The following is an 11,877-nucleotide window of genomic DNA, read 5'->3' as shown; positions in this document are numbered from 1 at the left end:
ATGACACCACATAAATATCTGAGTTTCGCGCACGCACTATTCGCATCGAGATCCACTAACGGATCTAAAATTGTTCATTTTCAGAGGTTGATCCTTCACACTCCGATGGTGAGTTTAAACACAACTTGGTTAATCGTTTTGAATATGTAGCCTGTCATACTTCCAGACGAAAGTAGAACTAATAAAACGATATACAAATTTTCAAACTTGTAATCCAGAGTCCACGATCCGAACAGTCAGAAGTTCCCCTAATAATCTTCATTTCATACACACAATCAGATGGCCGCATTTAATCAATATAACTCAACCTGTCATCACCTCCATAGATGGTACTCTACAGAAATCTAGGAGCTAACTGGGAATTCCCAGTACTCCTGACCAGGTTTAAACGAGACTCCGAGCTCCAAGAGCTTGCTAAAGGCCTTCGCAAAATCTTCAAAGAAAGCATCTTGGCTCTTAGCGTATTTTTCAACGTATTTCTTTAAGTTTTTGTCCTTGACGAGGGCCATGTCAGCGGGAAGCATCATCAGCGACTTTGTCTTATCGTCCTCATATTGAGCTGGTCCATTCCACTTAAGAAACAGTTAGCACACATCGTGCAAGACAAAGCGTGACATCAAGACAAAAACTAACCTTTTTCCAGTGCCACTTGTCGTTCAGCAGGAGAGTGTAGTAGTCGTTAGTGAGATAGGTCGGTGCGAAAGTCCAAGGCCCTTCAAATCCAGATCTGTTAGTGTGGCACCGCCCGAGAGCGTGGGCACCGGCAAGAGCAACAATTTCTTGATCATTGAATCCTACACAATTATCAGTTCAATCATTAGCTATTGCGACCAACATTCGCCCTTACCCATGCGATAGAATATATCCCGGATATGGTCAGCACCCTTGGCGCCATCGGGCAATCGGCCATCGGGAGTGCAAGAAGCTAGATGAAACGAGCATGTCAGCTCAGTATTCCGGCCTTGTAGTCAAAGTCCCCAAGAATATGCTTATCAGAGAGACAAGATTTACAATCACGTGATCTACTCCTGGCGCGACAGTCGAATGAGGTGACGTCATTCACAATTGGCACCAAAAGGATACAATGACGCCAGCTCGCACTTCACCAACGACACACAGTCTTCCTTATAATAGAAAACGGCAAAGCAGTACTTACAGGCATCAGCATCGGCACGACCGGGGCGCCACTTGATGGTTGGGCCACCCATCTCTTGAACTGCACAAACACCACCGAGAGTCCAGAGGTCACCGTAGGAAATCCAGGGAAACTCAGCGTGAATTGGCTCGAGAACGTTACGCGCGATATCCTACACACCGTTCGGTTAGTGACGTCAGACTTCATGCAATTAGCTTCCACAAGACTTACCAAACCGTTATTAGCACCCTGAAAAGTACAAAATCATCGATCAGCTATTGAATTGGAAGGATCGGGTCAACTTCAACTTACATGGCCAGACTCAGGCATGAATCTAGAGATGGTGTTACAAAATATCAAGCAAATGAGTGAAAATAGATACTGACCTCATAGTAGCACCACTGGATCCACCGCTGTTGGTCTTGGCATCATAAGTGCCGGAAGCGTGCCAGGCAAGGCGAATCAAGACTGGACCGTACGAACCATCGTCGTATTCACCTGCATCGAGGCTGTCTGCGACTTTATTGTAGACCTTTTTGTAGTCTTCATAGGTGGGGACGAAGGGCTTGGAGAGAGCGGCGGGTTTGGGCTTCACGATGTTGCTGGAGTAGTAGTAGTAACCGCCTCCGAGCAGGGCCAAACCGACGGCGGCATAGACCAGTGAGTTGTTCTTGGCTGGACCTGGTGTAGAGGAGTTGTATCGGACGGCGGTGGCATTACGTATGGGAGCCCTAACGCGAAAGGCTGCCGCGAAGACGGAGCGGCTGGCGGAGCGGAGGACGGGGCGAGGGAAGGACATGGTTGTGGACAGTCAAAATCGAAAATGGATAAGTGACGGATTAGTTTCGTGCGCAGGAAGCAGTGGGATTTATAAGATAACGCGGACCGTATGGGAGGAGAACGTGACAAGGACAGTCCACCTCTAGCAGTGCACGAGGTGGGGTCGCGCGACAACTTCCCTAACCCTGACCTGACCTGACCTGACCTGTGTCAACTTGGTTCCAGCACCGGTTCGGTACCGCATTTGGCCCGCCTAAATGGCGTACCTGGTTATTACGCCTTGACTTCTGGCCGCGCTCATTCGCTGGCACCAACCGCTCCCGCTGACACAGTGACGCACCCTAACCTCAGCCATTTCGGCCTGTCGCCGTCAGTTATGCGATTTCCTGAAGAATCAGCTAGAAGTCGTAGACAATTTGCACTGCGTTGCACCCGGATCATTCAAGTATTGATATTGTGGTTCAAGCATGCCGTTGCGGTCGAGGCAACGCCGCACCATAGCTCGCGGCGCGGTCGGATTTGTTATGTAAGATTCTCATCTGAGCAAGGCAACCGACCCTTGAATAGCCGCGATGACCAAGCTGGACGAGTTCTGGATTCTCATCCGCAAACCTCGCTCCGTGCGGTTGTATGCCTGGCTGACATTTCCTGATTAATGTCCGACTCGAGCGAATTGCAGTCGAGACGAGGTCCTTTACTTACTTCTGATGCCACATATTTCTTCTGGTACTTTATCATTCTTACGCTGGCCCAACTACGGCATGAATTAATTATTGTATCCGGCAACCGAGTGCATGTGGAGAAAGTTATAAAAATTCATATTGGACGCTAATTTGTAATGTTCCCATAGCTTCCGATGATCAATCTAGCGCCAGTCACTCATTACCATATCTGTTGCTAGCATTCTCCATAGAAGATATTTAAGGTCGGACTTGACTCATTAACAATCACGTAAAAAATCGCAATATATAGCCCTTAACCTGAAGTCTATTTTGACCTTCTCATGTGATTAACATTTTGGCTAGTATGTTCCAGGTTAGCACAGCTAAGAGCTAGTGAGCATATTACACCTTTCGTCGAGTTTCATAAAAGTGCCACACGATAGTCTGGTGGACCCTCATCACCAGCTTTCAGCAATCTGTTTCGACTCGGGATTTAACCAATTTGACTGCACCCTATTATCCCCCTCTCATCGGGTTATCTTAGATCTGCTCGGCGAAGTAGGATAGTGACACTTGTCGCCATGATTGCACAAATTCCATTTGTCCGGCCATCTATGACTGCGAAAACTTTCAGTTCCATAATATCGGCGTCCAAGCATCCTACCGTGCGATTATCCATACTCCGATCCACGGCTTCACCGCTATTTGTCACCTCGCGCTCGCTCGCCATGATATCAAGAAGTGTCCCTACAACCCCGAGCACGTCAGTACTGTCCCGTTTTAATTGCGATGTCACCAAAAAGCTCTCGATCCGATCTTTCTCATCATCAGTCCTGCGCATCAACGCAGAACGCTCAAACGACCACAGCTCATTAACCTGGAATGAATTTCTCAAATATAGAACCTACCGTCGCGGTTTCCAAGTCGCATCAATGGGAATCAGCGGTCTCGTCGGGCTCGTGGTTGGGTGGGAGTACATCTCGAGTGTGAACATTGATCCCACTCAAATGATTTTCGGGTTTGATCCGTTGCTTGCTATGGGTGCGGGGTTGTTTGTGTTCACTGGATTTTGCGCTTTGCTGGGACCGCTCTTGGGGAATTTCTTTTTCAATTTGTTGGCTTTGAGGAGTAAGCGGGTACCATTCCGATTGGTTAGTTATCCTCTCATTCAACAATATATCGTTACTCTGAACAATACACTAATGCTCGTTTAATGTAGAAGGAAGATCTCTTCTTGCAACACGTTAAGAAGAACCGCGTCGATCCATCCTACCAGTCGTTCGCAAACCCGGTCCCGGATTACTACGGTGAGAAGATCACGTCTCTGCACGGTTATCGACGGTGGCTGCGCAACTGCGCGGCATATAGAAAGAAGCGCGACGAATTTTTGAAGACGTAATTTGCTAGAGCGAAATGATAGCTACAAGGGTTGTGGATATGTGCTGTATGTTCATGAATTTGTGAAATTAAGCATTGCACTTATATCAATCCATGGAGTCAAAACTGTATTTTTGTTTTACTGTAAATGTTGATTCACCTTTCATTACTAAACTAACCATTTTCATTCAACAGCGCACACTGAAAATGAAAATCTGTCCCAAAACATGATAGCTTTCTTTTTCGCCACATACATCACACATGCAAAAAAGACTAACTCTGCATTAACCGGTGAGAGTCGAACTCTGGAAAGACATCCGGGCCTAATGAATTAATCATGTCGGTGACTTCCTTCGACAATTCCTCTCTCGTAATCCGCAACTTCGCAATCGTGTTCAAATTATTCGGGTTCAGGCATGTCACGAGCGGCTTTAATGACTTGAAAATATCCATTCCGATCTCTCCAATTCTAAGAGCAGCGTACGTGATCGCCGGGAAAATAATCATAGCCGCAAGAGTCACGAGCCACACCGGTCGCACTTCAGGAACAAGATCGTACTTCCAGGTCGCCCATGTCGCCAAAAGGGCGTAGAACCAGTACAATGTTGGCGCGAGACCCAGCGCTACGAGAATCTTCCATGTCGCGACGACATCCCTGGCAGCGATCTTCACGGTCGACGCCTTCAACGCTTCGGCTGCCTTCTTCTTGGAAATCATCTTGGTCGCAATGAATACCGGTGCGAAAAGAATAGCTCCGGGTAGAGCGCCAAACGCCAGGATAAATAGTTTCAGTGACCGGTAGACTAATTTTCCGCCAATCTCCGGTATTGGCAATGTTGCGTACTCAACCTGATGATCCAGTATTCCCAAATGTCTCAACTGCTTGTTATAGTTCGCAACTGCATCCCGAAGATGAATAATCCGTGGGTCGTCCTTGTAATGTGTATACCCTATGACTAACCGCCGATTCATCTCGATAACCAAAGATAGCGGAATCTTCTTGTGTGCAGGTTTGTATAGTCGTCGAGCCGCTTGAATAACCATCAATGTGTCGTAATCCGGTGAGGTAACAGTAACAGCTAACAACGCGCTATGAATCATTTCCAAGAGCTGGTGTATAGAATCTCTCTTATTTCCTTCACTGTACGTCTTGACAAGCTCCTTAGGAACGTTAAGTGGTGGCCCAAACTCAATAACCGCTCGTGATCGGAATTTGTGAGGGTGGAAGTAGTTCATACCGCAAGGGACAATTTTGATGTCGCACTCTGGGTTCAGCTCTAGTGCACCAAGAGCCATAACCGCGACACCGGCTTTTAGTGGTAATAAGTCGGGTCGGTCATGTGAACCGCCCTCGGGAAAAATACCGATACATCCACCCTCATTCAGTCGCTCGAAGACCTTCTCGTACATTTGTGACTGATCGACCTTTGGCGCTTTTTTAAACTTGGACGGACCGGAAAGTAAATACTCGATGGCATTCTCTTCCTTGAATGGCCGGCGCAAAATCAACTCGATATCAGACACGATGCTATCAATCTCCGCGCTGCCCATTGACTTCGGCAAAATTATCAACCCGCCTTGACTGCATTCCTTCATAAACTTGGTTCCCTGACCCTTGATAACCAACGGCTTCTCCTTATCTTCAATGTAGATCAAGCCAGTTCCGGGAGACGCCAAGTCCTGAGCTCTAGTGACAGGAATTGAGGAAACTGATCGAGCGACAGTGCCGACGAATTTGCGGTGCATTGATTTTTCGGCCGCAAGAAACGATATTCTGCGACCGGCTTCATTTCGAATTTGGCGCATGAGCATGATGGGGTCAATAAACTGTCGCCTTGTTAGCTCGATAGGTCGTATGATGAGATCAGCACGACCAAGAACTCACCTGATTGGCGTGAGGAGCAGCAACAAAGATAATAGGACCATGTCTCGGGATTCGGTATGCGCCTCTAGGGCGGATTTCACGGAAAAATAGGTCGAATACGACTGAATGCGCAAGTTTAGTATGGCAGTAACGGCTTGCTGAATTACAGATACAATGAACACACCTGATAAACTCCAGATAACCATGTCATAGATCCAATGCTGGAACGTAGGCTCGGTGTCAATGGAACGAGTACCGGGCATTTCATGTGTGTTTTCACGCTGTACGGTCTTGCTGCGAGCCTCCGAGAGTAGGGAAGTGACTGGAGCTTGAGGAACTGGGGAAGCCATATTGTAAATGTGATGTGTAGATTCAAGGACCAGACAGCCTTATATCTTAAACAACATTGAGTTACCAATTATTCGAGTAGGTGGCCTCTAACACTAAAACCTACCTTTTATCGGAATCCAAGGTATCAAGTGAACTATATCGTCGCGAAGGCTTCGTCGCCTGATCAACAAGGAACAAATTCTCTCGACTGTCGCGAGCACACAATCAATAATAAGTTTCAGCTGCCTGCAATATTTGTACAGAAGCTAAGCACACTATTACGACTGCTAGAGAGTGCTAATCATTCGCCGACACCTGAGTAGACCGATCGGCAAGGTATGTAGATAATCGAGTGAATTAAGAAGCGTTGGGGCACCCGCATAAGGTTTACACCTATAGCAGGAGAAGGTTAGGGTTATCCAATTTTTACGGCACATCCTAAGATGACTTCGCAGTTCTTGCGGATCAGCGGCGAGCAAATTGTTGACAGCGGACATAAGCCGCCTTTTGCTAGTTTTCTGCAGACGGTGCAATTTCATACCATTATTTAGCGACAGAAATTTCAAGCTCAACTGCTGCATCGACTTGTTTGGAAGGCTTTACTCTTCTCGGAGTCGGCCAAGCTTGTATATAAAAAATTAGAGTACTGTCATTCTACTATTTACTGGATGGATCCAATACTGTGAATTTGTAACGAGATGTGAGAAAAACCGAAAGACTATGATAATGCAATCGCACCATGATGCGATCGAGCAGCATAGCAGGACTTCCATCTTCCCTTACGGTGAAGTACACTTCTAGCTCTTATTATATTTTCTGCCTATACGCTGTATCGCCACCGATTATCCATAACTCCTGCCAATTCGAAATAATATGAAATGAACTAATACAATATAAGCATCCTCACCACGGGCGCGAAATAGGTGCGGTATTGTACGAATATCAGCTGTAGTTGTCCTGCTCAACGTCATGTCGCTTTGAGTTCTGAATCTTAAATCCAACAATTATTTTTTGCTTTCGGTCGTAGCTATGGTCAACTATTAGCATCGCATGACCGCGACAGGTAACTTGACGTACCGGTTTGCGACTCATCTGGTCGCTTTTGTTTCGACCACGGAAGTGCGACATCGCCTCGGGCATCGCCATATTTTTCAGCGGTACCGGAGCTTCGTCCTGTGTCATCTTGTGAGGTTCCGTTCCCGCCTTAATCAGTTCGCATTGGAGCGCTTACCGAACCAGTAGCCAAATCCACCCATGGCTAGTGCGACCGCGCCTGCGAGGACATACAGTTCAGGATCACGGCGAGCAAAGCCGCTGAGTAACTTGAACGCTTGCTGAGGCTGATTAGGCATTCCGATTAAATTAATGAAACCTGTCTATGTCGAGTTGGTAATGAAAAAAGCGGTTGATTATTGTCAATTATTAGGAGTTTACCGGCGTTGCAGTGTCATGCGACCCGTCAATGCTTTTATATGGGCAGTGCTGTTGAATGGCCGCTATGCGAATATGCTCAGTCGGCCAAGTTTGACGTCACATGGCGTATTCCTTGGTTTGATATCGAAGGCGCGCGAACATGTCAGTCTAGGTACGGTGTTCTCAGGGCCACTCGTAGTATGAGCGATCGCCGGACGGTGGACGGTCAGACATAAGACCCTTTACTGTACGCGATCCCGACTTAGTTGTAATCGTACCTACCTTCACGTCGATCGCGCCAGTGCAACCTTAGTCACCTGCGATCATGCCGATTGTCGCCAGATGTGGAAACCATTTAGCCTGGACTATGATGCGCTTTGGCGAGCGTCTGAGGACAGCGCGGCTCAGGATGATGTCATGCCTTCCCCGCGTGTAATCTAACTTTCGCGTCGTCCATCGTCGACATTATGTCGCTTGAGGATATCTAGCTCGTATTAGAGTACATAGATATGCTAAGTTTCCATAAGCCGCCTCGAGTTTTGTGTCGGAAGTCACATATGATAGATAAGATATATTCTGGTGACAACAGTGGTGGAGAAGCGGACTTGCACCCTTGTCACTTTGCAGACCATCGTCATCTCTTTCTAAGCAGAATGCTCTCAATTCAATTCAATTCAATAAAAGCACGTGCTGACAATAATGCAGCACACCATCCACTTGTCCAAGATTTCCGTCAATCAAGACTTTATATGGATATATCGCACAATCGTAAACTAACTCGTGTCACAACATGAGATTCAATTATTTTTGCTTGCCAGAACACCATAAACTAATACTAGAAGAATAATGCAAAGTCCGATACACCGCCCATATCCAAAATCCTGTTCCACATCATTCAATTTTTCAATTACTAACACGAATACCTACACAACTCCGAAGTAACACTAAGGCTATAATTTCATTAATTTACGCAAACTTTTCCCCACCACCGCCGCCGGTCATCCAGCCGAGCGCACTCCACTCCTCCTCCTTCACGCTCCGTAGAATCGACGCGGTAGTTTGTTTTCGCGCCTTAGGAGACCCAGATACAGTGTCTCCCGGCATTGAAACTGACTTTGGTGTAGCTGGGATATCTCCACACGCGTCAACATCAACTTCGAGGTTCACACTAGGCGGCGCGGATGAAGTAGTCGTGTCGCTACCGGAACCGTTATTACTGAATAAGTCACCCCACCACATGTTCCAGTCCCAGTTCGAGTCCGTGGAGAAATTGCTCAAAGACGTGGATAGTCGGGTCGGGTTCGTGAATGACGAGGTAGATGAGTTTGAGCACAGTGAGGGCGCGGTGGAGGTGACGGACTCTGACACGGACAACGCACGGTTGATTTCGTTGTCGAAAGCGGACTGCGGGGCGAGGGTAGTCGCGATATGACCGAGAGGCACGCTACTTGTACCAGCTGATGAATTACCGGAATCCATCAAAGCAAACAAGTTCTCGAGTTCAGCGTCATGATGCGTGACCAAGTTACCAGACTCTAATTGCAAGTTAGAGTTACGGTACTGCAACTGCTGGTGCTGCGCAATCGCCCAGTGCAGTACATCGAGATCAGGAGCCACCTGGCCACTTGGCGGAAACGACACAGCTGCGCCGGACGGCGGAGAATGCTGTTCACTGCTAGGTAAATGAGGGATTGTCATCGACGCCCGACGTGTTTCCATGCAAGGCGACCCAGAAGAAGTCCCATTCTCAATTTTTAATTCTTTGTTCGACTGGCTTTGCGGTTTTGTTACCCCGGACGCAACGGCGGATATAGCCTCCACCCCGGCCGGCCCAACACCGACCAGCATCTTGCACAAAGCCTCGAATACGCGGTATTCCGTGCTCCGCACTCCTGCTCGCTGGTGCATGCCCTCCAAACAATGCGCCATGATGCGTTTCGCATCAGCAATGAGTGCCCCTTCTTTGGGATAATCCATTGCACCGAATAAAACGATCACGCCAGCGCTGAGAAGCGTCTTCGGTTCGTTCATGCAGATAGTCCAACAAACACTTCGAGAGCGCAGATAGTTGCTAATCCAGATAATACTCTTTGCGCTGTCAATCATGGCCAATATTGAAGCCGAGCCGCGAGTCTTGGACTCCTCAGTCGCAATCGCAGGCCTGTGGATCAATATTCGTGCATAGTGATAGATCAATAACAGGAATGGAGCGCGGGCATGAAGAGCTGTAGACGAGCCGCGTGGAGAACCGTTGATCATCTCAAACTTCAGATGAGGCGATAGCTCGCGCCGCCAGACTTCTAGCTCGTCCTCAAGCTCAAACAGGCTAATGTATGACTTCGTTCGCGAAGGCGTACATCGGTAGAGCGTGCCGAGCGTCTTAGACAGGACACGGGAGAATTTCCAGAGAGCGATAGCCGCGGACAGCGTCGTGTAGCTGCCAGGTGGGGAACGTAAAAATGCCTTCTCAGTCAAGAATTCGTCATCGACGTCGCATGGATAGGCGCACTCGACGTCATCATCTCTCAAGATAGCTGGGGCTCCCACGAGCGAACTCGAAAAAGTATCAAGCGTGTACACGGCCCAGAAAATACGTAACCTCATTTCGCCCTCGAGCAAGTTCAAATTGAACTGTCTGTGTGATCGGTTGAGACCTAGCCGCAACGCCATTCCGGTGGCTTTCATCTTGTACTGGAACATATCGGAGTACTGGCCGGCAGTGCACATGTCGATTTGGGCGAGGACAAGCGATTGTAGGGTCGTGAGCGAGTTGCGGTGCTCCAGTGTCGGCAGCAAGCGTCGCCAGTGTCTCTCATACGCAGCGTGTGATTCCGGGTTCGCGATCGAAATCTGTCGTGAAGAAATTGCAAATATCAGATAGAGCTGGACTAAAAATTCCTCCTTTCCCAGCAAGGTTGAAGCGTTGTACACCTTCTCGTAGTCAGCCATGAATGTGGGAGCATGCAAGACCGGAAATATTGGATGCCAGTCCTTGAAGAAAAAGTTGACAAGCTGATCAGCCACCACACGCGGTGGCAATGACGGTATCGAACTGGAGTGTGAGTCGTCGAAATGATAGCGAGGTAATGAGGACGACAAGTCGACGGTGTTGAACAAGTTTTCGGCCAGGGAAGACAGGTTCACGGACTTGGAGCCGACTTTCTCCCGGAAAATTTCTGCAAATGCACGGCCGGATGCGCTCCCTTCGAAGCTGCCGTCGATATTGAGGTTCTTCAGTTCGTGCAGTACAAAGGTCTCGTTCTCGTCCGAATCTGAGTCGATTGAACTGCTACGTCGAGCCGGTGATGGGTCACGAGAGCGATGCCGGTGCTGGCGTTTCCGGGAGCCGTTGTTGGCAGCGCTCGCACCAGGTGACATGCTCGCGCAAGGAGAAAGTGAGTCCACGCGCGATAGCAATTCCATTTGATCGTCGCGTCTGTCGATTTGCTCTTTCAACGTCCGGTTTTCGTTCTCGAGCTGACGGATGTGGTCTTCTAGCGACTCTGTGTATCCTCTAGGGAACGCACGACGGGATAGTTTGTCGGACGTACGGCATTCGAAGCCGACATTCTGGCATTGTGTACACTACAGTGGTTAGCAAGATTCCAAACTAGCTTAACGAGAACTTACGCTCGGCCGCTTTCCGTCACAACGAATCTGTCGGAGGGTTTGAGTCAGTAACGATGTCACACCAGCTCGGACTACCGCCTCATTCGATAGCCAATAAATAATAGATTACCTTCTTACTGCGACACCTAGAAACAGAAGTCAGTAATCACTAATTTCAGCCATGAGAGCGTACGGGCAATTGTGGAGTAATAGGGCATTTGCCCAAATAGCCGGTACAGCCATTCGGCAATATCATGATACCCATCATAACATTCCACTGACCATAACAGCGTACAACGGTACTGAGCGTAACATACCGATCGCAGGCTTGTGCAATTCGACCAATTTGAGTGCCCGGAGGCTTGATCATTTTCCTGATACGGTGGTCAGTAAATGTACATATGAAGCGACTACCTGTCACTGTTAGAGCATAGAGATGACATACCAGGCTTGCGCGCCGTCCGGCATCGTGGAAGCCGAGAGTAGTCTAAAACAGTAAGGCTACTGGAACAGTTCGTGAGAGGTAGTGCTAAACGGAATGGCCGAAAATTTATTAATGGCGGAGAATTGGGGAGTTGGTGTGGGGAAGGGCGCGGACTATATTTAATATTACACTGCAAAGGCCCACGGCAATCATGGGTTCGCCTGGCAACGTTCAGATGGCGATCGAAACGAGGGTGCGGTGGGCCTTCCCCACACTCCGAAGC

The 11,877-nt window shown here is 48.3% G+C and overlaps 5 protein-coding genes across 5 annotated transcripts; 1 reads left to right on the top strand and 4 right to left on the bottom strand.

The window, feature by feature from the left end:
* Nucleotides 1-39: 39 nt before the first annotated feature.
* V1508DRAFT_415979 (heme peroxidase) lies at nt 40-2,091 on the bottom strand. Its single transcript, XM_066940152.1, has 7 exons — nt 1,522-2,091; nt 1,448-1,469; nt 1,367-1,384; nt 1,157-1,307; nt 848-925; nt 634-794; nt 40-572 (listed from the first exon to the last, which is right to left on the bottom strand). Exons 1-7 carry the CDS (start codon nt 1,932-1,934, stop codon nt 345-347), a joined length of 1,071 nt encoding a protein of 356 aa, XP_066796308.1. The 5' UTR covers nt 1,935-2,091; the 3' UTR covers nt 40-344.
* A 1,214-nt stretch (nt 2,092-3,305) lies between these two features.
* On the top strand, nt 3,306-3,976 carry V1508DRAFT_353553 (mitochondrial import protein Pam17; the record flags this gene model as incomplete). Its single annotated transcript, XM_066936884.1, has 2 exons — nt 3,306-3,728; nt 3,797-3,976. The coding sequence occupies 2 exons, from the start codon at nt 3,306-3,308 to the stop codon at nt 3,974-3,976; spliced, it is 603 nt and encodes a 200-aa protein (XP_066796307.1).
* Nucleotides 3,977-4,097: 121 nt separating this feature from the next.
* On the bottom strand, nt 4,098-6,492 carry V1508DRAFT_415975 (uncharacterized protein). Its single transcript, XM_066940151.1, has 4 exons — nt 6,273-6,492; nt 6,003-6,213; nt 5,840-5,940; nt 4,098-5,781 (listed from the first exon to the last, which is right to left on the bottom strand). Exons 2-4 carry the CDS (start codon nt 6,166-6,168, stop codon nt 4,228-4,230), a joined length of 1,821 nt encoding a protein of 606 aa, XP_066796306.1. The 5' UTR covers nt 6,169-6,213; nt 6,273-6,492; the 3' UTR covers nt 4,098-4,227.
* Nucleotides 6,493-7,152: 660 nt separating this feature from the next.
* V1508DRAFT_397009 (uncharacterized protein) lies at nt 7,153-7,500 on the bottom strand (the record flags this gene model as incomplete). Its single annotated transcript, XM_066938130.1, has 3 exons — nt 7,153-7,175; nt 7,226-7,321; nt 7,380-7,500. The coding sequence occupies 3 exons, from the start codon at nt 7,498-7,500 to the stop codon at nt 7,153-7,155; spliced, it is 240 nt and encodes a 79-aa protein (XP_066796305.1).
* Nucleotides 7,501-8,275: 775 nt separating this feature from the next.
* V1508DRAFT_415967 (fungal-specific transcription factor domain-containing protein) lies at nt 8,276-11,863 on the bottom strand. Its single transcript, XM_066940150.1, has 5 exons — nt 11,616-11,863; nt 11,488-11,544; nt 11,301-11,316; nt 11,192-11,218; nt 8,276-11,146 (listed from the first exon to the last, which is right to left on the bottom strand). The coding sequence occupies exons 1-5, from the start codon at nt 11,636-11,638 to the stop codon at nt 8,528-8,530; spliced, it is 2,742 nt and encodes a 913-aa protein (XP_066796304.1). The 5' UTR covers nt 11,639-11,863; the 3' UTR covers nt 8,276-8,527.
* Between the last annotated feature and the right edge of the window lie 14 nt (nt 11,864-11,877).

Source organism: Lipomyces doorenjongii, assembly GCF_038497915.1.
Source record: "Lipomyces doorenjongii strain NRRL Y-27504 unplaced genomic scaffold V1508scaffold_19, whole genome shotgun sequence".
Lineage (NCBI taxonomy): Eukaryota > Fungi > Ascomycota > Lipomycetes > Lipomycetales > Lipomycetaceae > Lipomyces > Lipomyces doorenjongii.
This window is presented reverse-complemented; position numbering and strand designations above follow the sequence as displayed.

Bases quoted from the DNA above. Each gene is read 5' to 3' on its own strand.
- V1508DRAFT_415979 (XM_066940152.1), bottom strand. From the start codon at position 1,934: ATGTCCTTCCCTCGCCCCGTCCTCCGCTCCGCCAGCCGCTCCGTCTTC. The intron at 926-1,156 runs GTAAGTACTGCT...CGTTTCATCTAG, and splicing joins TCGTGCCGATGCTGATGCCT to CTTCTTGCACTCCCGATGGC. The intron at 795-847 runs GTAAGGGCGAAT...ATAATTGTGTAG, and splicing joins GGATATATTCTATCGCATGG to GATTCAATGATCAAGAAATT.
- V1508DRAFT_415975 (XM_066940151.1), bottom strand. From the start codon at position 6,168: ATGGCTTCCCCAGTTCCTCAAGCTCCAGTCACTTCCCTACTCTCGGAG. The intron at 5,941-6,002 runs GTGTGTTCATTG...TTGCGCATTCAG, and splicing joins GGTTATCTGGAGTTTATCAG to TCGTATTCGACCTATTTTTC. The intron at 5,782-5,839 runs GTGAGTTCTTGG...ACAAGGCGACAG, and splicing joins CTGCTCCTCACGCCAATCAG to TTTATTGACCCCATCATGCT.
- V1508DRAFT_415967 (XM_066940150.1), bottom strand. From the start codon at position 11,638: ATGCCGGACGGCGCGCAAGCCTG. The intron at 11,545-11,615 runs GTATGTCATCTC...CCACCGTATCAG, and splicing joins CCGGACGGCGCGCAAGCCTG to GAAAATGATCAAGCCTCCGG. The intron at 11,147-11,191 runs GTAAGTTCTCGT...TAACCACTGTAG, and splicing joins GTGACGGAAAGCGGCCGAGC to TGTACACAATGCCAGAATGT.